At 43.7% G+C, this 25,019-nt stretch overlaps 1 protein-coding gene across 1 annotated transcript; it reads right to left on the bottom strand.

Moving 5' to 3' along the window:
• Positions 1–8,967: 8,967 nt before the first annotated feature.
• LOC123753470 (E-selectin-like) lies at positions 8,968–10,275 on the bottom strand. Its single transcript, XM_045735457.2, has 4 exons — positions 9,898–10,275; positions 9,634–9,805; positions 9,349–9,454; positions 8,968–9,233 (listed from the first exon to the last, which is right to left on the bottom strand). Exons 1-4 carry the CDS (start codon positions 10,267–10,269, stop codon positions 9,068–9,070), a joined length of 816 nt encoding a protein of 271 aa, XP_045591413.2. The 5' UTR covers positions 10,270–10,275; the 3' UTR covers positions 8,968–9,067.
• Positions 10,276–25,019: the final 14,744 nt, after the last annotated feature.

Here is a 25,019-nt window from a genome sequence, read left to right as displayed (position 1 = left end):
GTCACTGGGCATATGTCAAACTTGGAATTTGAGTACACCAACCCGTCCTCTTAAAAATAACAGTCGCTTTTCGCTTGTATGCGCGCTATGGCGAAACGTATACGTAATTTGATATGAAGTCAGCTCACAAAATTTATATCTGTCCTGTATTCTGTTTGAGTCCTCTGGCTTACTCGGAAAGGTTAGGAAAGAAAACTTTCAATTGACGTTTTTTGTGACGTTCTGAAAGTTTAGGAGAATTTCCTGCCTTCCAAACCTACCAGAGGACCTTTAACTTACTGTTTTTGAAAAAAATAAATCCCAAATTTTCAATCTTTTATTCTCTAGTTTTCAAATTGCGTCCATTTTCGCCCACACGGGTAAATTGCCAAATTCAGACAATTTGTAAGAGGACAAGTACCGCGCTGCCTTTCCTTTACTCTACAAACCATTCTGAAGGGTGCCACTTCAGTAGGTAGATGTCTTGACATGGCAAGGGCAAAACTACGCGAATCACCACCTGTAGCGACACTCGAGTCGCTCTTTCTCATCGTTCATCAACCCGACTCCGCCGTAGTGAGGCAGAATCCGGAATCCGTGAACAAAACTACCTTGATTTAGTGAGGCATGAACTTAAAAGTAGTCAACTGCATTTTCTTGACAGGTGTATCAAGATTGTTGGTTTAGATCCGTGCGTAATACCCTCATCTCTCGTCATCTTGTCACATTGACTACATATCCCAGCACAGAATGTTATCAGGGAAGCTCTACAAGCAATTTAGGGACATTGTAATTTCAGCCCAACGCAAGGAGACATTAAGTCTCACTGCATGGTAATGTTGTCCATGCCATTACGCTGTGTACGGACCGCAGACACCTGCCAGTGTGTATACCAGGGGGATACGTGTATGAAACTACACTAGTCACGTTATGCCCCTGGTGCCTTAATCACGAAACACCGCGTCAGTGCCATGGCGCCGTGTTACCATGTGAGGCTATCTCCAGCTATACAGTCCTTCATGTATACGAATGTTGTATGATTGTGGAGGCCGGCCTGGGAGAGTGTTTACCCTGTTTTGTATTTGGCGTATGATCTCAGGAACTGACCACACCTAGTTGTGCTTGCGGGGGTTGAGCTTTGACTTTTTGGTCTTGCCTCTCGACCGTCAATCAACAGGTGTACAGATTCTCCAGCCTACTGGGCTCTATCAAATCTACATTTGAAACTGTATGGAGTTTGCCTCGACCACATCACTAAATGCATTCCAAATGTTGACTACTCTGCATATGCCAGGTTGTGTTTGTGCGAGGGCACAAGTGCTTGCGCTACCCCCTCCCAAGGTTAAGAAACAGCCGAGCGAGCATCGCTACCGTTGAAACCGAGCTAGGAAGAACAAAAATGAGATTTAAAGTGGCCATCTTGCCACACAATGGGCAAAAAGGACACCATGCAAACGCAAGTAAGTAAGTAAGTAATTATCAAAAGAAGGCACCAAACCGGGAAGGCTATGTAGCACCATCAAATACGCAAAATAATCAGAGGGCGCTAAATATCACCAAGGATGCCAATACGAGAACAAAAACGCATAAGGCGAACGATATCAAAAGTATCCGAGTCACCAAGAAGTCTATCGAGGGACAGGTGACCGCGAGGGGCGGTCGGAAAGCAAGACACACGCTCGTCCTGGAAGTCAGGACATTCAAGAAGGACATGCACGACCGTAAGAGGGACAATGCAACTAGGACAATAAGGAGCAGGGCGGCGCTCCATCAAGTGACCATGGGTTAAGCGAGTATGGCCAATACGCAACCTCGCTAGAGCTGTTTCCCACCGCGGGTTACGGTGGAAGGAGGACGGCCACGAGGAAACACAACATTTAAGAGTACGTAGCTTGTTACCAGTAACAGACAACCAAGAAGCCTGCCAACGGGTAAGGACTGAGGAATGGATAACCGGGTAAAAGTCGGAATACGGAATGCCTTTACGAGAGATGGGACAAGAGCGGACAGCTTCCTTAGCGGCAGCATCCGCACGCTCATTTAAAGACACGCCAATATGGCTGGGAACCCAACAAAACTCAACCGACTTAAATTTACTGTGAACGAGAAACAGCCAATGCTGGATCTCGACAACTACCGGATGAACTGGATTAAAGCACCCGAGAGCCATGAGGGCACTACGAGAGTCAACAACAACCACAAAGGAAGACTGACAACGAGAAAGCAGGAGACGAAGAGCATAGAGAATAGCATAAAGTTCCGCTGTAAAGATGCTAGTCTCCGGAGGCAAGCGACACATATAAGTGCGATCAGGAAAAACAACAGAGTAGCCAACACCGTCCGCTGACTTAGACCCATCGGTGAAGACAGAAACGGAGCGGGAGTGAGAAGAAAAGTGCTCGAGGAAAAGGCGTTTTAGAACTGTAGGAGGGGTAAAAGCTTTAGTGATACGAGTCAAGGATGTACAAAACCGCGGAAGAGGGACCCTCCACGGGGGCAAAGAAGGAACAACACGAGGAGAAACATCAGAAATACGAACGGAAAGAGAATCCTGCAGGCGAGATAACCGGACAGAAAGAGGGAGGTGGTGAAGAGGAACAGGAACCGCAGGAGGGGTAAAAGTTAAAGCACGACAGAGACGAGAGGAAGGATGTTGCAAGGACCGCGCAAGATAGCGAAGACAGTAGCGATCACGGCGGTCCTGGAGAGACAGGAAGCCAGTGTCAACATACAAGCTAAGGACGGGAGTCGAACGAAAGGCACCAGAACTGAGGCGCAACCCAGTATGGTGCAAAGCATCAAGACGGCGAAGAGTAGAAGGAGAAGCAGACGAGTAAGCAGGGCAACCATAATCGAGCTTAGACAGGACGAGAGAGGAATGTAAAGCAAGGAGAGTGCGCCTATCTGCCCCCCAAGAAGTATGGGACAAGACCCGAAGGAGGGTAAGGGACTTAGAGCACTCAACACGGAGGTAAGAGATATGGGGAGACCAAGACAAACGAGTGTCAAGGAATAACCCCAAAAGCTTCGCGGAATCTTTGTATTCAAGGGGATGACCATAAAGTGACAAAGAGGGACGAAGAACAACCCGTTTCCGCGTAAAAGTCATGGCACAAGTCTTAGAAGTAGAGAACTTGAAGCCATGACCTGTGGCCCAAGACGACACGGCATCAATCGCAAGTTGAAGCCGGCGTTGAAGGAGAGGCGAATCATCACCCTGACAACAAAGGGTAAGATCATCGACATAGAGAGCGGAGAAGACACCAGAAGGAAGAGAGGAAAGAAGACCATTGAGGGCAACCAGAAAAAGAGTAGTGCTCAGAACACTACCCTGGGGCACACCTTCGTATTGCTGAAAAGGGGGAGAGAGAGCGGTACCAAGGCGCACCCGAAAGGAACGACGAGAGAGGAAGCTGCGGAGAAAGAGAGGGAGATGACCACGAAGGCCAAAAGAATGAAGTTGAGATAGGATATGATAACGCCAAGTGGTGTCGTAAGCCTTTTCTAGGTCAAAAAGGACGGCAACAACGGAGGTCTTCGCAGCAAAAGCAGTACGTATATAGACCTCCAAGTTCACCAGGACATCTGTCGTGCTGCGGCACTTGCGGAAACCAAATTGAGAAGGGGAGAGGAGGTGATGGTGTTCCAGGAACCACATCAGACGAACGTTAACCATACGTTCAAAGAGTTTGCAGACACAACTTGTGAGAGCAATAGGGCGAAAGTCCTTAGGGGAAGTACCCAGAGACCCTGGTTTGCGAACAGGGAGGACAACGGCATCGAGCCAGTCCTCAGGGACTGACGACGACTCCCAGATCCGATTATACAGACTCAGTAAATACTGAGACGTGCTCGGAGGGAGATGGCGAAGCATCTCATAATGAATACCATCGGAGCCCGCCGCCGTAGAACCGCAGAGGGCCAGGGCAGAACGAAGTTCAGAGAGAGAGAAGGGATCATTATAGGGAAGCTGAAGATGAGTGCAGAAATCTAAAGGACGAGACTCAAGGACAGGTTTACGAAGAAGGAAAGATTGGGGAAGATGAAGACCAGAGCTAACAGAAGAAAAGTGGGAACCCAGTTCGGAAGCGACCTGCAACGGGTCCGCCACAAGAGTATCATGGAGGTGAAGGACCGGTGAAACATCGGGAACGAACTTACCCGCTATCTTGCGGATACGCTTCCAGATCTGGGCCAGAGGGGTTTCGGACGTAATTGTCGAGACATAAGATGCCCAACATTCACGTTTAGCCGTACGGATGGCCCTACGGGCCACCGCACTCGCTTTCCGAAAGAAAAGAAAAGAATCGGTCGTCTGCCTACGGCGGTGCTTCTTCCAGGCTGCACGCTTACAGCGGACAGCCCGAGCACAGTCCGCATTCCACCAGGGAACGCACTTCCGTGGACCCCGAGAGGAAGAGCGAGGAATAGAGCGGAGGGCAGCGTCGAAGACAGTGTCATGAAAAAGGAGGAGAGCGCGAGAGAGGGGCAGAAGGGAGAGGTCAGAGAGAGTAGCACTGAGGGAAAACAGGGTCCAGTCCGCCTTAGCAAACTGCCACTTAGGGAAAGAGAGGGAAGGGCGAAAAGAGAAAAAGGAAACAAGGATGGGGAAATGATCACTTCCATGGAGGTCATCAAGAACCTGCCATGTGAAATCTAAGTAAAGAGAAGAAGAGCAGAGAGAAAGATCAAGACAAGAAAGGGTGCGAGTTCGAGAGTCCAAATGAGTGGGCTCACCAGAATTCAGAAGAGACAGGGAAGAAGAGAGGAGAAACGGCTCAAGGAGGCGACCCCGGGTATTCGTCAGAACGTCACCCCAAAGAGAATGACGACAATTGAAGTCACCCAGCAGGAGCACAGGCTCCGGCAAGGAGTCTAGGAGGTGTTTCAAATCAGGAAGAGAGAGCGGGACACCCGGGGGGAGATAAATGGAACAAACTGTGTACCATTTCCCCACAAAGATACGAGCAGCAGAACAACGGAGAGGCGAAGGAAAAAGTAAAGGAACAAAGGGAACATCAGCCCGAATCAAGAGAGCAGAAGAATTAGAAGCCCCAGCAATGGCTGGGGGGGGGGAGAGAAAGGAATAGCCACGAAAACGACCAGGACGAGCACCAAGCATCGGCTCCTGGAGACAGACACAAAGGGGCGAAAACCGCGAAACCAGAAGTTGGAGTTCGAGGAAATTGGCGTAATAACCTCGAACGTTCCATTGAAGAATGGACAACGACGAGAAGAGAAAGGACAAAAACAGAGAACAAGGAAGAAACAAAGGCGAAAGACCAACAGAGCACGTTAAAGAATATCAGGGTCGGGATCAGGGTCAGCAAAGTCAGGGTTAGGGGGCATGGGTAAACTGAGCAAAGACGGAGGGAAGGAAACGGGAGAACAGATCAGAGGTGGGCGGGCAGGGTCCGGAGGAGGAGGAGGAGGAGGAGGAGGAGGAGGAGACAACGGAGAGGAGCAGTCAAGGACAGCAGCAGGAAGAGGGGGAGTAGAAAGAGAGGAGCGCACCCCAGCAAGAGCAGCAACCGAAAGGGAAGCAGGGGCCAAAGAAACCTCCATAGCAGGAACAGGGGGCGCAAGCACTGAAACGGGAGTGGAAGGAGCAACAGAGCCAGGAGGAGGAGCTGAGGAAGAAAGCGAAGCCTTCTTACCCGCCGGGGAAGAGGAAGGAGAGGAGCCAGGCTTACGCTTCTGACTTAAAGAGACCGGTGTACCAGCAACTACGTACCGGGCAACGGATTCCAGTGTCTCAACAGGAGAAGCCGAACGAGAGCACACACGACGGCCGTTAGGAGAGCGATGGACATCCGCCCGCACCGACAGGCGGCGGGGAGAGCCGATAGATGGAGGAAGAGGATGGGAAGGAGGATCGGAGGGGGACGAGGAAGGAGACACAGAAGACACGACAGACCGGGTAGAAGGAAGGGGAACCCCAGACAGAGGACCAGGAGGAGGATCCTTCGGGAGAGAACCCAAAGGGACAGAGGAGGGGGCAGTGGGCGCATCAGGGTCCAAGGCCTGGAAACGGTTGTGAGTCAGAGGAAGGCGGGAAGGACGAGGAGAGGAAGAGCGCAACACGCGAGCATAAGAGATATTAGCATAAGGCGGGAGCCGGCGAACCTGGCGCCTCGCCTCAGGAAAAGATAAACGCTCCCGGTGCTTCAAGTTGAGGACGGCTGCCTCAAGCTTGTAATGGACACACGCACGGGAGAAGGTAGGATGGGCCTCACCGCAGTTGAGGCAACGAGCCTGGGGAGAAGCGCACTCCGACTTAGAGTGACCTTCGCCACCACACAAAGGACAGAGAGAGACAGTCCCGGAGCAGCGGAGGGCACCATGCCCAAACCTCCAGCACTTGTTGCAGAGCCGAGGAGAAGGAATGTACTCCTGGACAGAGCACCTGGCACCAGCAAGAATGACAGAGGGTGGAAGGGTCCTACCATCAAAGGTAATCTTCACAACCCGGAGGGGTTGACGGCGACTACCACGAGGGGGACGAGTAAACGTGTCCACCTGGAGAATAGAATGGCCCTGGGCAGCGAGGATATGTCGAATATCGTCGTGGCAGTCGCGTAGGTCCCGAACACCGGTTGCAACATGGGGCGGGAGCAAAATAGTGCCAACACTGGCATTCAACTGGACGTTCTTCGAGACCCGAACGGGGGTCTCGCCAAGGCAGGATAAGGCAGCCAAGCGGGAAGCAGCATCCTGAGAAGGAGCAGCAACGACACGCGTACCGAGACGAGTGGGGTTAAAAGTAATGGAGGCATCCACGGAATCAATGAGATGTCGATGAAGGGAGAAATCGTCAGGAGGCGCAGAATCAAGAGGGAGAAGATCAAAATATTTGGCCCACGAAGCGGGACCAAACAAGGCTTGATAGGTAGCAGAACTGGAAGGAATCGAGCGAGGGCGGCCGTGACGAGAACGGCGGTGAGAACCCCCAGAGAGAGAGGGGTTAAAAGGCGCAGTAGTAACAACTAGAGAAGGAGCCGCGCCAGGGGACGAGGTAGTCACCACTGGGGGCTTGGGGCTCGACCCAACCACAGAGGAGGGAGGGGAGCCAGGGGAAGGAGTCAGAGAGGCCAAAGGAGGAGCAAGGTCGGGGCCCAATGCAGCGGAGGCTACAGAGCCCGGTCTTCCAATACGGACCGACTCGGGGGCTTGGTCGCCCACCCCACGAGCCTGAAAAGGTAAGCCAGAAACAGCCGAAACAGGGGTTATCATCTTGACGAAATTACGAATTCACTCACGAATGTGCCCCCACACCCACCATGGAGCCACAATTAGAGGCAGGACACCCAACAAGAAGCTATCGCCGATCTTGTCGGGGCCTCCTAGGGGTGCGTCGTGAGTATACGCCCCACAAACGCCACCTTAAGAAACCGACAGTCCGTCGAGATCGGGTTCAGTGACGAAGTGGGGATTGACAATAAAAGGTTCCCCTCGCTCTCGACGTCGGGTACCGCAGTTCTACGGGTGCAAGAGTATGCCTCCTCAAGCACCCGGGCGTCAAAGTAGAAGAAGTCCAAGGGAAGAACCAGAACGAGCAAAAGGTCGGCAGGAAACGGCAAGCAGATAGGAGAAGAGGGGGGAGAAAAACGAAACAGAAGGAAAAGGAAAAGATGCCCAGCAGAATTGGAGAGGACGGCAGCAGGAGCACAAGACTAGAAAAGGACAGAGGACTGTCCCAAGGAGCATCACACTCCGGCAGCCGCCCACTAAGCCCCCAGACGGCGACAACGAGCTGAGCGGGGAGGGGGATGCAAACGCAAGTTGAGGCCCCACGTCCATACTGCTATTACATGTAGCACAGGCATGGGAAAGATTCAGTTCAGAAGCCAAGGCAGCAACAAAAATTACTGTAGTATGGAAGGCACGTTCACTAAAAGTAATCAAGTGGCGAAACAAGTAGCACATGGCTGGCTGCAAAGAGGAGACTCGTGAACGAATCCACCAGAACAATTTCTTATTTCTAGTTCTCCTCAATGTCATCGTCTCAATCTCTATGGTCCTTTCCCGTCACAACATGACAGACAAGGAATTGCACTAAGGGCACATTCTTTGAAACCCACATTTGGATCTCGCCAACACTTTAGTGAGCTGCCAAGCATTCGGCTACCTCCCAGGAAAGGGCTTCAATGACCTGGGTAACAGCAAATTGTAAGAACGATAAATCTAACCGTTTACTATCCCAGATGTTTAAGCATGTAAAAATTAATGTTTAAGGCTGGTTAACACCAGGACTACTTTTAGGAAGTAGTGTAATGAATTTTTTTTAAAACCTTGTAAACCACGTACGTAAGACCAGTTCTGAAGTATGCAGTCCCAGCATGGAGCCCGTACCCCTGTCAAGCACAAGACAGCTGGGAGAGGGAGAGGAAAAAAAAAAAAAATCACTATGCTAGTCCCAGAAGCAAGAGGCAAGAGTTACGAAGAAGCCGAAATTCTCTTCACGTAGCTGAATGACGGGTGATCTCTGACGAGGACATGATCACTACCTACAAAATTCTCAGGAATTGACAGGTAGATAATGAGAGAGTTTACACGGGTGGTATGTGAACACAGCTATGTTGAAATGTAGTACCCATGAGCCACAGGAACGTTAGAAGGAACTTTCAATGTCGGTAATTAATACATTGAATGCATCAGGAAAGGAGGTGGGGTAGGCAGACTCCATACACATTTGGAAGTGTTGGTATAATTGAGCCCACTAATCTGTACACCAGGTGATGTGAATGTAAAGAGCCAAAGACTTTTCTTTGCAAGCACAACTAGATGAACATACATACCAAGAAAATAAAAAAAAAGAATGTCCTAAAGATTAATACTTCAGGTGAACTTAAAGTTAAGGTTATTACAAATCTTATAAATATTGGTTATTAATAACCAACGGTTTTATGAGATTATACAAACCAATTAGTGTATATGAAAGCTCTCCCTTTCCACCTCTAATTGGTGATGGCATTTGAGACAAAGTAGATTATATAAATTCCAATTTATTTCACAAATTATGCTAGAGCAATAGAAGCAGCGAGTAACATTTATCGGTCACGACTAGTGCCGTTGTTGGTCAATACCATTAAAAGTTAGAATAAGGAGAAGGCAAGACCGAAGTCTCACAAATGACGGGCTTATCGTGGTAGCAAGCAATGTCGTGCCACTTAATGCCGTCGTTGTAGAAGTTGTTCATCACTGCTAAGCAGTCCTCGTGTCCCTCACGGTTGTCTGGTTGTGGCTGACCATTCCTGCTCACGGTGAAATAAATTAAGTCTAGTTAACCGAACTATTACAATTCAGCGGCATCATTATACAAGAGGGACAGTATAATATTCATAAACACTGGGAAAGGTGACCACATACCCTCCAGTATGGGACCACTTGCTGTAAGTCACCAAGCTTCCCGACAGCCACCGCCAGACGCCATAACCTCGTTTGTTGCCGCCACTCCAGAAGAACTTTACTGCATCTGAAATAGGATCAAAATTAATCTCATCTGCACTTGTTGAACCCCAGCGCAAAATTAAATTTGGAGATCAATTCACATATAACCTAAAGTTTGAATTTCTAAAGTTTTCGAAGTACACATCATTGGATCGCGTTATATATATAAAAAAAAAAATATATATATAATCGAGAGGTACGTACGTCTAGCAATGATGTCAGTAATAAAGTCATCAATATCTTTGGATTCTATTGAGACAAGTCTGAAGTCTCTACCAAGACCCGAACAATAGGAATTGCCTTGATCCCAACTGAAGGTGGCTTGGGTTCTGCACCAGGATAAGTGGTACCCGCGGCTTTTGTAAGTGGCGTGTATCTGTGGGGTGCCAAAGTGTTACAATTTTTGCTTGCCATTATGCATATTTTTTTTTGTGAAGCGTAGTAAATCAAGAAGTTTATTATACGTACAAGAGCGGAGGAGTGGCCACAAAGGTTCAGGGGCGACTGTGTAGGTAGTGGAGAAGCAGGCTGCACCACAGGTGGTTGTGGCGAGAACGGAGGAAATGCCACTTGTGGTGACTGGAAAACTTGTGGCTGGATTGGAACGTTTTGGAGAATGTTGAACTGATTAAAAGGTAAAGGCTGTAACCGAGGCTGAACTGGGAACCCCTGCTGCACTGGGAGGGCGTTCTGAATCTGTAGGTTCCTTACAAATGCATTTGGAGCAATAACTGTATTCCGTCGAGTTAAAGAAATGCGTTGGTTCTGTTGGTCAGTGAAAGATTCTCCTCCCTGGCCGAAGTATTGACCCAAACTTACACCAACACTCAACATAAACATCCATATTGTAATACTGGTTAACTTGGCTTATTAGGCAAATTGGGCCTTGAATAGTAGGCCGAGAAGTGCGTTCTGGCTACTAGGTACGACATATATATATAAATATATATATATATATATATATGTCGTACCTAGTAGCCAGAACGCACTTCTCAGCCTACTATGCAAGGCCCGAATTGCCTAATAAGCCAAGTTTTCATGAATGAATTATTTTTCGATTACCTAACCTACCTAACCTAACCTAACCTAACTTATTCGGTTGCCTAAATGAACCTAACCTATGAAGATAGGTTAGGTTAGGTTAGGTAGGGTTGGTTAGGTTCAGTCATATATCTATTTTAATTTTAACTCCAATAAAAAAATTGACTTCATACATAATGAAATGGGTAGCTTTATCATTTCATAAGAAAAAATTTAGAGAAAATATATTAATACTGGTTAACTTGGCTTATTAGGCAAATTGGGCCTTGAATAGTAGGCCGAGAAGTGCGTTCTGGCTACTAGGTACGACATATATATATAAATATATACCTACCTAACCTAACCTAACCTAACCCTAACCTAACCAACCCTAACCTAACCTAACCAACCCTACCTAACCTAACCTAACCTATCTTTATAGGTTAGGTTCGGTTAGGTAGCCGAAAAAGTTAGGTTAGGTTAGGTTAGGTAGGTTAGGTAGTCGAAAAAACATTAATTCATGAAAACTTGGCTTATTAAGCAAATCGGGCCTTGCATAGTAGGCTGAGAAGTGCGTTCTGGCTACTAGGTACGACATATATATATATATATATATATATATATATATATATATATATATATATGTCGTACCTAATAGCCAGAATGCACTTCTCTGCCTACTATGCAAGGCCCAATTTGCCTAATAAGCCAAGTTTTCCTGAATTAATATATTTTCTCCAATTTTTTTCTTATGAAATGATAAAGCTACCCATTTCATAATGTATGAGGTGAGTTATTTTTTATTGGAGTTAAAATTAACATAGATATATGACCGAACCTAACCAACCCTACCTAACCTAACCTAACCTATCTTTATCGGTTAGGTTAGGTTAGGTAGCCCAAAAGGTAAGGTTAGGTCCGGGTAGGTAGGTTAGGTTGTCGAAAAAACATTAATTCATGAAAACTTGGCTTATTAGGCAAATCGGGCCTTGCATAGTAGGCTGAGAAGTGCGTTCTGGCTACTAGGTACGACATATATATATATATATATATATATATATATATATATATATATATATATATATATATATATATATATATATATATATATATATATATATATATGTCGTACCTAGTAGCCAGAACTCACTTCTCAGCCTACTATTCAAGGCCCGATTTGCCTAATAAGCCAAGTTTTCCTGAATTAATATATTTACTATAATTTTTTTCTAATGAAATGATAAAGCAACCCTTTTCTCTATGTATGAGGTCAATTTTTTTTTATTGGAGTTAAAATTAACGTAGATATATGACCGAACCTAACCAACCCTACCTAACCTAACCTAACCTATATTTATAGGTAAGGTTATGTTAGGTAGCCAAAAAAAGCTAGGTTAGGTTAGGTTAGGTAGGTTAGGTAGACGAAAAAACATTAATTCATGAAAACTTGGCTTATTAGGCAAATCGGGCCTTGAATAGTAGGCTGAGAAGTGCGTTCTGGCTATTAGGTACGACATATATATATATATATATATATATATATATATATATATATATATATATATATATATATATATATATATATATATATATATATATATATGTCGTACCTAGTAGCCAGAACGCACTTCTATGCCTACTATTCAAGGCCCAATTTGCCTAATAAGCCAAGTTTTCATGAATTAATTGTTTTTCGACTACCTAACCTTCCTAACCTAACCTAACCTAACGTTTTCGGCTACCTAACCTAACCTAACCTATAGAGATAGGTTAGGTTAGGTTAGGTAGGGTTGGTTACATTCGGTCATATATCTACATTAATTTTAACTCCAATAAAAAAAAAATTGACCTCATACGCAATGAAATGGGTAGCTTTATAATTTCATAAGAAAAAAATTAGAGAAAATATATTAATTCATGAAAACTTGGCTTATTAAGCAAATCGGGCCTTGAATAGTAGGCATAGAAGTGCGTTCTGGCTACTAGGTACGACATATATATATATATATATATATATATATATATATATATATACATATATATATATATATATATATATATATATATATATATATGTCGTACCTAGTAGCCAGAACGCACTTCTCAGCCTACTATTTAAAGCCCAATTTGCCTAATAAGCCAAGTTTTCATGAATTAATTGTTTTTCGACTACCTAACCTACCTAACCTAACTTAACCTAACATTTTCGGGTACCTAACTTAACCTAACCTATAAAGATAGGTTAGGTTAGGTTAGGTAGGGTTGGTTAGGTTCGGTCATATATCTACGTTAATTTTAACTCCAATAAAAAAAAATGACCTCATACATAATGAAATGGGTAGCTTTATCATTTCATAAGATAAAAAATAGAGAAAATATAATAATTCAGGAGAACTTGGCTTATTAGGCAAATTTGGCCTTGCATAGTAGGCTGAGAAGTGCGTTCTGGCTACTAGGTACGACATATATATATATATATATATATATATATATATATATATATATATATATATATATATATATATATATATATATATATATATAAATATATATATATATATTATATATATAATATATATATATATATATTAGTATATTTTGGTAGCAGTCTTTCCTGTAGACATATATTATTAAATATGACCGAAAAAGTAAGATTAATAATTCTAACACGAATTTTCTCAATCTTTCGTACATTTCTTTTCACTGTTGGAGGTAATTCAAAAATCATTTCTCCAAAATTCATTTTTATTTCTAGTCTGACGCGACACATGAGCGCGTTTCGTAAAACTTATTACATTTTCAAAGACTTTAGTTAACACATACACAACTGAATAGAACTTACACATCTCCGATTTTGTTTATATCTACATTTGAGTGAGGTGGATGGGGTGAGGTGGTATTTAATAAGGTATTAATTTCATCAACACAAGCCAGAACATGAAACAATGGGTATTGAATAGAAGTGATTGTAGAAAGCCTATTGGTCCATATTTCTTGATGCTTCTATATTGGAGCGGAGTCTTGAGGTGGGTAGAATATAGTGGTGCATTAATTGGCTGTTGATTGCTGGTGTTGACTTCTTGATGTGTAATGCCTCGCAAACGTCAAGCCGCCTGCTATCGCTGTATCTATCGATGATTTCTGTGTTGTTTACTAGGATTTCTCTGGCGATGGTTTTGTTGTGGGAAGAGATTATATGTTCCTTAATGGAGCCCTGTTGCTTATGCATCGTTAGACGCCTAGAAAGAGATGTTGTTGTCTTGCCTATATACTGGGTTTTTTGGAGCTTACAGTCCCCAGGAGGGCATTTGAAGGCATAGACGACGTTAGTCTCTTTTAAAGCGTTCTGTTTTGTGTCTGGAGAGTTTCTCATGAGTAGGCTGGCCGTTTTTCTGGTTTTATAGTAAATCGTCAGTTGTATCCTCTGATTTTTGTCTGTAGGGATAACGTTTCTATTAACAATATCTTTCAGGACCCTTTCCTCCGTTTTATGAGCTGTGGAAAAGAATTTCCTGTAAAATAGTCTCATAGGGGGTATAGGTGTTGTGTTGGTTGTCTCTTCAGAGGTTGCATGGCGTTTCACTTTCCTTCTTATGATGTCTTCGATGAAACCATTGGAGAAGCCGTTGTTGACTAGGACCTGCCTTTCCCTACAGAGTTCTTCGTCGACTTGCTTCCATTCTGAGCTGTGGCTGAGAGCACGGTCGACATATGCGTTAACAACACTCCTTTTGTACCTATCTGGGCAGTCGCTTTTGGCATTTAGGCACATTCCTATGTTCGTTTCCTTAGTGTAGACTGCAGTGTGGAAACCTCCGCTCCTTTCCATGACTGTTACATCTAGAAAGGGCAGCTTCCCATCCTTTTCCATCTCATAAGTGAAACGCAGCACGGAACTTCGCTCAAATGCCTCACTCAACTCCTGCAGATGTCTGACATCAGGTACCTGTGTAAAAATATCGTCAACATACCTGCAGTATATGGCCGGTTTCATGTTCATGTCGACAAAGACTTTTTGCTCGATGGTACCCATGTAGAAGTTTGCAAACAGGACACCTAGGGGAGTAGTTTGGAGTAAGGCGTCCCTGTACATACCAGTTGCGTTGCTCCTGGTAGGATGGGTTCGAGTCACGTCTGGGGTGTGAGTTTTCAGTTGCATATAGTCCTGGGGACCATTCAGGCTTGTTCGCATATATATATATATATATATATATATATATATATATATATATATATATATATATATATATATATATATATATAAATATATATATATATATATATATATATATATATATATATATATATATATATATATATATATATATATATATATATATATATATATATAGAATGGAAGGGAGTACCACCTCTAGCTGGAAGAAGGGGGACACATAGCCTCGGAGGAAACCACGCATAACGCATTAGAGGGAATGTTTAGATCCCCTCCAATACAGTTTCTGTGTGCTTTTCTCCTACCACCCCCTTCCTTTTTTATTTTTTGTGCTTTATTATGCATTTGATGGTTACAAAATATACATGGGTTGATACAAAAATAATAATGCAAAAAGGTGCTTAAAGGTTATGGATCTCTTGAAAAACACAACAGTGGGAAACATTGATGAATGTCACAGACGGGTTCGATCATTGTTGCAAGTCAAACACTTCTTCGAATTCCTCTGAAGTTGGACTAGTGCCCAAGACGCAACAGGCATTTCCCCTCTGAATCGCAACACTGAGGCCCTGGAACAAGAAACTTTTTGCTCTCTGGTCTTTTGTAGCGCTGATCAATTTGTCCCCCAATTCCTTCAGGAACTTCAATGCACATTTTCCCCACGAACCGAGGGTCTCCGAGCCGATCGGAACAAAACTGTACCAGTGTGCTAGACCTCTGTATTTAATAATTTTCTGCGATTCCCTGAAAGAAGCAGCACCACCACTTTCACGTGTGCTGTAGTGGAGGTAGGTACTGGCCAGTGTGGCAGCGCACGTGTAGTCCCATACCACTTGCTTACCATCCTTCCAAGGTAGCAAGGTGACCCCATCAGGGAGCTTCTGAGGGTCGTTAGGTCTGGATTAGTGTGGTTCTCTTTGTGCCGGGCAGCGGGCTGTGGCGAGGCTCCTTTTGATGATGTCGTTGACTTCTTCATGTCTTGCAATTTTACCCTGTGATTTACGACATACCAGACCATGACGACCATATTGGTCTGCCATTGCAGTTCCGCAGATGCACCTATGTTCGGTGAGGATGGGGGCGGCAAGGCGAAGGGCAACTCCAATGCGGAGAGCGTCATGAGTTCCCAGGGCTGCATTGGGCACAGCAAATAAGAAAAAAAAATTATATATATATATATATATATATATATATATATATATATATATATATATGCACAATATGCAAGTAAATTATAATATTAATTTATATGAAAGAAAATTCCTGTTTTGAATGAACAGCATATAAACATTTATGAATGCGTCTGTGGGTCGACCGCTGGATGTAATGGACTTGAGTCGAGGACGGGTTGCCGGAAGAGTTTTGTGGGGTGCCTGATCGTTTGATTGATTACATAGTTGTAATAATATAATTAGTGACGTTGTGTTTCACTTAACTGAGAATAATATTTGGTCTTCTGTGATTAATTTGGATTGTTCTGAGACCTTTTTGAAAGAGTTGATCTTGAGTTGGTTTAACAGGTTCTGTGACAGGTGGGTGTGGCTCAGGGTGTTATATACAGGATGAGGATGCTGTATCGTGAGTGTAGGAGTTGTGTTTGTGTCAACGGGTTACTGAGAGATTCCTTTGCCATTGAGATATCAGTTCGCAGGGATGCCCAATTTCCATGGTGCTGCATATGTTGTTTCAGTCTTGAGGGGGGGGGGGTCTGTACATAACACAAGGGAGCTGCCCGTCCTCCAAACAAAGACCCAAACGTGATTTCATGCGCCTGCCAAACCCTCCTGTTTAAGAATGAAAAATGGTTTACAAACGACTCACAACTGATTTCGTTCGAACATTTCTGGAACAAGTGCTTCATTGATGAATTTTGTTCGAACCACAACGCTGTAAATGCTTCACTCTTGTATTACAAATACAAATAATCGCCAACAGAACCTAAACACCTAACCTAACCAATGCCTATTTATATGCACAATATGCTAATATATTATAATATTAATTTATATATGAGAAAATTCCCGTTTTGAATGAACAGCATGTTAAAATTGCTGAATGCGTCTGTGGAGTCAACCGCTGAATCGAGGACTTGAGTCGAGGATGGATTTAAGGGAGTTCATTACCTCATCAGACTACTGTGATGGGTGAAGGTGTACTTTTTTTTTATTTTTATTTTTAAAACAGAGCAATTACAGCGTACAGTAACCATATAACAGGAAAGCACAGAAGAACGCAGAATAACAACAACACATAACACGTAACACATAACACAAAAGTGAAAACAAAGAATAACATAAAACTCAACAGAACACACACACAAACAAAGCAGCACTACCCAGAAGGTGCGCGCCAAAAGCCTCAAGAATGACAAAAGTGCACAAAGAGCACAATAAAACCTAGGGTAAAATATAAACAAGGAATACACATATACACAATAACACAAACTAACACAAACACAAAACACACGTACCATGCGCCACACCACACAACAGCAGACAACACACCACAGAATCGAGAACACAATAACAGAACATGGTAATATAACAGTGGAAATACAACATAGTAAATAAAATGTAGGAAAATAACAAGGGAATACAACAAAGCAATACACAGCACAGTACATAGATCAAAGGAAACAGAACACATTTGCATTACATAGTAAAATATCAAAATAAAAAATAAAAAATAAAGAATCGGTATAACACAAACCAACATTGGAACATAGAATACAGTAAATAGGACACGAGTTGATAAAATTTACACCCAAAATAGGGTCTGCACCATTCATTAATGGTGCTAGGTTGTCCAATATAGTACAACTAGACTATGGTAATGGGACTAGGATGAACAATAAATAGTTCAACTAGTCAATGGTAATATCCTACCCTGTTGTGGGTTGGCAATTAGTAAATATTATATTGTGAACACTAGTGCAATATATTAAATAATTCTTTATTTTGGAGAAATAATATACACAATTATTGATAATAGCCTCTTAATTGCCTCAATGAAACTTCTAATATTATCTAGAAGTATTAAATATTATTAGTGACCTCGCGAAATAAACTCCACCAAATTCGTGGATAATCTCTCGCGAAATTTAACACCACGATATCCGTGAACAATCTCGCGAAGACACAGCCACTAATTTGGCTGGCTTCAATATTAGCGCTGTCATCTCACAGAATAACACGCCACCAAATCTGTGGGTGTGCATGAAACCGCTGATAAGGCTAAACCGAGCTGAGGGGGGCTCGTGAATTCACTCGAGGCAACGCAGCCGTCTTTGACTGCTGGCTTTGTATAAATCACACTGCACTAATATATTTAATGAATCCACTGGTTAACTGGTTCATCCGGTACTAAGATGACCAAATGTGGGTTCAAAGGACCAAATAATCCGGTTCGAAGGGCCAAATAATGTGGGAACCGACCTGTGAGATTTATATTTATTTAATTTATATGAATTTATAATTACGTTAATTTATATACTTCGATAGCAATTGGTATGATGATAAGTGGACTGTATTTCTGCAATAATCTCACAAATCGATCCTCTACACATTAGGGGGGGGGTTTATATTGAATTTATATATATGCAGCCAATCAAACTACAGTATTAGACTACATACATTGAAGAGGATCCTTATCTTATTTGTACAGCAGGCCTTAGTCCACCAGGTATAACTAGGATGTAGACACCAAATTATCCTCTCTGAGGTAGCTTCCATCACCCAGTAACTGGTACACAAAGCATGCTTCCTCGTCTTGACCTGTCAAAAGGGCGCTAGCTGTAAAGCCAGAATCCTAATATATGACAGCTATATCAGAGAAAACACTGTACAAGGAACCATAAAGACCTAGGCTTAATTACCTTTTATTAAGAGGCAGTTCGTATTCTAACCGGCTCGCTCTTTATATCTACCTAATATTCATGGCCACAAATAATTAGATAAACGGGTTTCGGCAGAACACTTAACTTGTATTTGTTGACAGCGTGTTGATGATGGTACACTTTTGGTTTCCATAACAATTTGTCCAAGTAAAATTAACAGGAGCCGTATTTGCTCCTGTGAGCCTCTGTGGTCTAAGTACAATAACAATGGCTGACCACTCCCTCCTCCCTGACGCTACTGGTCTACATTGTCCAGATGACAGTAAGTGATAGAAGGGTCACATTTACTCTATTTTAATTCTGATAATTTAGTTAATTTATATGAGATGTTTTTATGATGGTAAAGTCCAAAGACTAATGTATTTAAGAATAATTCCCACCATAATAGGTGGTGAATTTATAATAGTATGTGGTAATGATATCCCGTTTTCTATAGACGGAAATTCCACTACAAGTTACATTTTCTATGGGTTAACTTGTTTATACAACACAGCAATATTATCTGTCTGTATGATATTATTAAATGGTGTCGGATTTTCCGACAGTGAGACTACCTATGTGGCAGTTCATGGTGCTCCCTTTGAGTTCCCTGACTCTCTTCTCCAGCGTCATTTTACCCGGTATGGGCGGGTCTTGAGTATCCGAATGAATGCAGTCTCCTCCAGGCGGTGGAAGGGTATCCCGAATGGGACCCGCACTGTGGCGCTGCGCTTGAAGGACTCCATCCCTTCGTCTCTCCAGCTTCTGGACTTCATGGTACACGTGTTCTATGGGGGCCAGCCCCGGACTTGTTTCCGGTGCGGACTCTCGGGCCATCAGGCTGCGGGATGTCATGCGAGCCGGGTTGGGCCTGTGAACCTCTTCAGGGAGGAAGACTTTTCCCCAGTTGGCAGTCCTGGACCTGTCGGTAGGTGCTGCTGTGGAACGTGTTACTTCCCAGTCCTCTGGTGCCCCGTTGCCAGTCTCTGATGCCGGCCTCGATGTGGCTGTGGGTATCGGAGTGGATGGAAGTGCATCCCCGGTTCCCGCACCTCAGCCTCCCCTGCCTGCCTCGTCTCCTGTCGAGTCTCCAGTTGTGTCTCCTGTGGTGTGTGGTCTCGTGATTCCGAACGTCGAGGCTGCGCCTCGGCCTGAACTGTCTCTGGCAGCTGTGTCTTCGACCCGTATCGACGTGCACACTCTGATGTCTCCTGCGGTGTGTGGTCCTGTTCCCCTGGTTGTTGAGGCTGCAATGTTGAGTGATCGTGCACTGCAGGGAATTGCACAGGAAACCAGCGGTTCTGCTGCGGTGCTTCCTAGCGGAGGTAATAGTTCCGACGATCTGCGACCTGTGTCCAAGCGTTCGCGGCAAGCTTTGAGTCTGTCTCCGCCTCGTAATGCGGCCTGGGCCGACGTCGGGGAATTTGAGGACTCCGGGAGTTCGTCTTCTGGGGATGGTGATGTGTGCGACGCTGTTGGAGTGCTTTGCGGCTCCTGTGGGTCGTGTTGCAGCAGTGATGGGTCCTGTGGTGGGATTGTCGCCTAGCCCTTGTCCGGTGTCTTCTCCGGCTGCCTCCGCGTCACCGGTTGCTGGTTCCCCGGGTTGGGAGGTTGTGGCACCGGCCGAGGTTGCGAGGAACCGGCTTGGTGCCGGTTCTTACAAAAGCTTCTATTCCGGCGGCCTCCGTGCCTCTGGCGTCCATGTCTGTGCCTTCCACGCCTTTGTCCTCTGCTCAGCCGTCCTTTGTTACTCCGTCCCCTGTGGTGTCGGCCCCTGCACCATCGCCCTCTGTGATTGCGTCCCCTGCGACTCCGCCCGCTATGTTGCCGGCCTGTGTCCGGCCGACTCCTGTGCTTCAGTCCCGTGTGGTTCCACCGTCTGTATCAAAGCCCTCTGTGCGGCCTCTTCCCGTGCCTACCGCCTCCGTGTTGGAGGGCGCCGAGCTGGATGTTCCTGACTTCATGCATCGACCGCGAGGGTCGAGTAGTCACGTTAACGCGCCTATGGAAATGTGGGCTCAGTGGGATGCCTACAGGAAGAAGTACCCGCGTCGTTTCTATCCGGATAAATAAGAAGATGATTGACTGTGTGTGTGGTTCTTGCTTTGTGTTGCTTTATTTCTTTCGTTGTTTTGTTGAGCTATATAATACGGGTTCCTTTTTTTTTCCTGTTTTCTTACCTGGCTGGGTTATAATGCTGTAGTGTTTTTTCTTTTTTGCCTGTATTTCATTGTTACCTATGTGTAAGATTCCATTTTTGTTTATGCTTATTTACTATTTATTCTATTATCTGTGTCCTATTTACTGTATTCTATGTTCCAATGTTGGTTTGTGTTATACCGATTCTTTATTTTTTATTTTGATATTTTACTATGTAATGCAAATGTGTTCTGTTTCCTTTGATCTATGTACTGTGCTGTGTATTGCTTTGTTGTATTCCCTTGTTATTTTCCTACATTTTATTTACTATGTTGTATTTCCACTGTTATATTACCATGTTCTGTTATTGTGTTCTCGATTCTGTGGTGTGTTATCTGCTGTTGTGTGGTGTGGCGCATGGTGCGTGTGTTTTGTGTTTGTGTTAGTTTGTGTTATTGTGTATATGTGTATTCCTTGTTTATATTTTACCCATGGTTTTATTGTGCTCTTTGTGCACTTTTGTCATTCTTGAGGCTTTTGGCGCGCACCTTCTGGGTAGTGCTGCTTTGTTTGTGTGTGTGTGTTCTGTTGAGTTTTATGTTATTCTTTGTTTTCACTTTTGTGTTATGTGTTACGTGTTATGTGTTGTTGTTATTCTGCGTTCTTCTGTGCTTTCCTGTTATATGGTTACTGTACGCTGTAATTGCTCTGTTTTAAAAATAAAAATAAAAAAAAAGTACACCTTCACCCATCACAGTAGTCTGATGAGGTAATTAACTCCCTTAAATCCATCCTCGACTCAAGTCCATTCCATTCAGCGGTTGACTCCACAGACGCATTCAGCAATTTTAACATGCTGTTCATTCAAAATGGGAATTTTCTCATATATAAATTAATATTATAATATATTAGCATATTGTGCATATAAATAGGCATTGGTTAGGTTAGGTGTTTAGGTTCTGTTGGCGATTATTTGTATTTGTAATACAAGAGTGAAGCATTTACAGCGTTGTGGTTCGAACAAAATTCATCAATGAAGCACTTGTTCCAGAAATGTTCGAACGAAATCAGTTGTGAGTCGTTTGTAAACCATTTTTCATTCTTAAACAGGAGGGTTTGGCAGGCGCATGAAATCACGTTTGGGTCTTTGTTTGGAGGACGGGCAGCTCCCTTGTGTTATGTACAGACCCCCCCCCCCCCCAGACTGAAACAACATATGCAGCACCATGGAAATTGGGCATCCCTGCGAACTGATATCTCAATAGCAAAGGAATCTCTCAGTAACCCGTTGACACAAACACAACTCCTACACTCACGATACAGCATCCTCATCCTGTATATAACACCCTGAGCCACACCCACCTGTCACAGAACATGTTAAACCAACTCAAGATCAACTCTTTCATAAAGGTCTCAGAACAATCCAAATTAATCACAGAAGACCAAATATTATTCTCAGTTAAGTGAAACACAACGTCACTAATTATATTATTACAACTATGTAATCAATCAAACGATCAGGCACCCCACAAAACTCTTCCGGCAACCCGTCCTCGACTCAAGTCCATTACATCCAGCGGTCGACCCACAGACGCATTCATAAATGTTTATATGCTGTTCATTCAAAACAGGAATTTTCTTTCATATAAATTAATATTATAATTTACTTGCATATTGTGCATATATATATATATATATATATATATATATATATATATATATATATATATATATATATATATATATATATATATATATTTTTTTTTTTTTTATTTGCTGTGCCCAATGCAGCCCTGGGAACTCGCCACAGTCATGATGCTCTCCGCATTGGAGTTGCCCTTCGCCTTGCCGCCCCCATCCTCACCGAACATAGGTGCATCTGCGGAACTGCGATGGCAGACCAATATGGTTGTCATGGTCTGGTATGTCGTAAATCACAGGGTAAAATTGCAAGACATGAAGAAGTCAACGACATCATCAAGAGGAGCCTCGCCACAGCCCGCTGCCCGGCACAAAGAGAACCACACTTATCCAGACCTAACGACCCTCAGAAGCTCCCTGATGGGGTCACCTTGCTACCTTGGAAGGATGGTAAGCAAGTGGTATGGGACTACACGTGCGCTGCCACACTGGCCAGTACCTACCTCCACGACAGCACACGTGAAAGCGGTGGTGCTGCTTCTTTCAGGGAATCGCAGAAAATTATTAAATACAGAGGTCTAGCACACTGCTACAGCTTTGTTCCGATCGGCTCGGAGACCCTCGGTTCGTGGGGAAAATGTGCATTGAATTTCCTGAAGGAATTGGGGGACAAATTGATCAGCGCTACAAAAGACCAGAGCAAAAAGTTTCTTGTTCCAGGGCCTCAGTGTTGCGATTCAGAGGGGAAATGCCTGTTGCGTCTTGGGCACTAGTCCTACTTCAGAGGAATTCGAAGAAGTGTTTGACTTGCAACAATGATCGAACCCGTCTGTGACATTCATCAATGTTTCCCACTGTTGTGTTTTTCAAGAGATCCATAACCTTTAAGCACCTTTTTGCATTATTATTTTTGTATCAACCCATGTATATCTTGTAACCATCAAATGCATAATAAAGCACAAAAAATAAAAAAGGAAGGGGGTGGTAGGAGAAAAGCACACAGAAACTGTATTGGAGGGGATCTAAACATTCCCTCTAATGCGTTATGCGTGGTTTCCTCCGAGGCTATGGGTCCCCCTTCTTCCAGCTAGAGGTGGTACTCCCTTCCATTCTATATATATATATATATATATATATATATATATATATATATATATATATATATATATATATATATATATATATATATATATATATGCGAACAAGCCTGAATGGTCCCCAGGACTATATGCAACTGAAAACTCACACCCCAGACGTGACTCGAACCCATCCTACCAGGAGCAACGCAACTGGTATGTACAGGGACGCCTTACTCCAAACTACTCCCCTAGGTGTCCTGTTTGCAAACTTCTACATGGGTACCATCGAGCAAAAAGTCTTTTTTGACATGAACATGAAACCGGCCATATACTGCAGGTATGTTGACGACATTTTTACACAGGTACCTGATGTCAGACATCTGCAGGAGTTGAGTGAGGCATTTGAGCGAAGTTCCGTGCTGCGATTCACTTATGAGATGGAAAAGGATGGGAAGCTGCCCTTTCTAGATGTAACAGTCATGGAAAGGAGCGGAGGTTTCCACACTGCAGTCTACACTAAGGAAACGAACATAGGAATGTGCCTAAATGCCAAAAGCAACTGCCCAGATAGGTACAAAAGGAGTGTTGTTAACGCATATGTCGACCGTGCTCTCAGCCACAGCTCAGAATGGAAGCAAGTCGACGAAGAACTCTGTAGGGTAAGGCAGGTCCTAGTCAACAACGGCTTCTCCAATGGTTTCATCGAAGACATCATAAGAAAGAAAGTGAAACGCCATGCAACCTCTGAAGAGACAACCAACACAACACCTATACCCCCTATTAGACTATTTTACAGGAACTTCTTTTCCACAGCTCATAAAACGGAGGAAAGGGTCCTGAAAGATATTGTTAATAGAAACGTTATCCCTACAGACAAAAATCAGAGGATACAACTGACGATTTACTATAAAACCAGAAAAACGGCCAGCCTACTCATGAGAAACTCTCCAGACACAAAACAGAACGCTTTAAAAGAGACTAACGTCGTCTATGCCTTCAAATGCCCTCCTGGGGACTGTAAGCTCCAAAAAAACCAGTATATAGGCAAGACAACAACATCTCTTTCTAGGCGTCTAACGATGCATAAGCAACAGGGCTCCATTAAGGAACATATAATCTCTTCCCACAACCAAACCATCGCCAGAGAAATCCTAGTAAACAACACAGAAATCATCGATAGATACAGCGATAGCAGGCGGCTTGACGTTTGCGAGGCATTACACATCAAGAAGTCAACACCAGCAATCAACAGCCAATTAATGCACCACTATATTCTACCCACCTCAAGACTCTGCTCCAATATAGAAGCATCAAGAAATATGGACCAATAGGCTTTCTACAATCACTTCTATTCAGTACCCATTGTTTCATGTTCTGGCTTGTGTTGATGAAATTAATACCTTATTAAATACCACCTCACCCCATCCACCTCACTCAAATGTAGATATAAACAAAATCGGAGATGTGTAAGTTCTATTCAGTAGTGTATGTGTTAACTAAATTCTTTGAAAATGTAATAAGTTTTACGAAACGCGCTCAAGTGTCGCGTCAGACTAGAAATAAAAATGAATTTTGGAGAATTGATTTTTGAATTACCTCCAACAGTGAAAAGAAATGTACGAAAGATTGAGAAAATTCGTGTTAGAATTATTAATCTTACTTT

The sequence above is a fragment of the Procambarus clarkii genome, chromosome 64, assembly GCF_040958095.1.
Source record: "Procambarus clarkii isolate CNS0578487 chromosome 64, FALCON_Pclarkii_2.0, whole genome shotgun sequence".
In the NCBI taxonomy this organism is placed as follows: Eukaryota; Metazoa; Arthropoda; class Malacostraca; order Decapoda; family Cambaridae; genus Procambarus; species Procambarus clarkii.
This window is presented reverse-complemented; position numbering and strand designations above follow the sequence as displayed.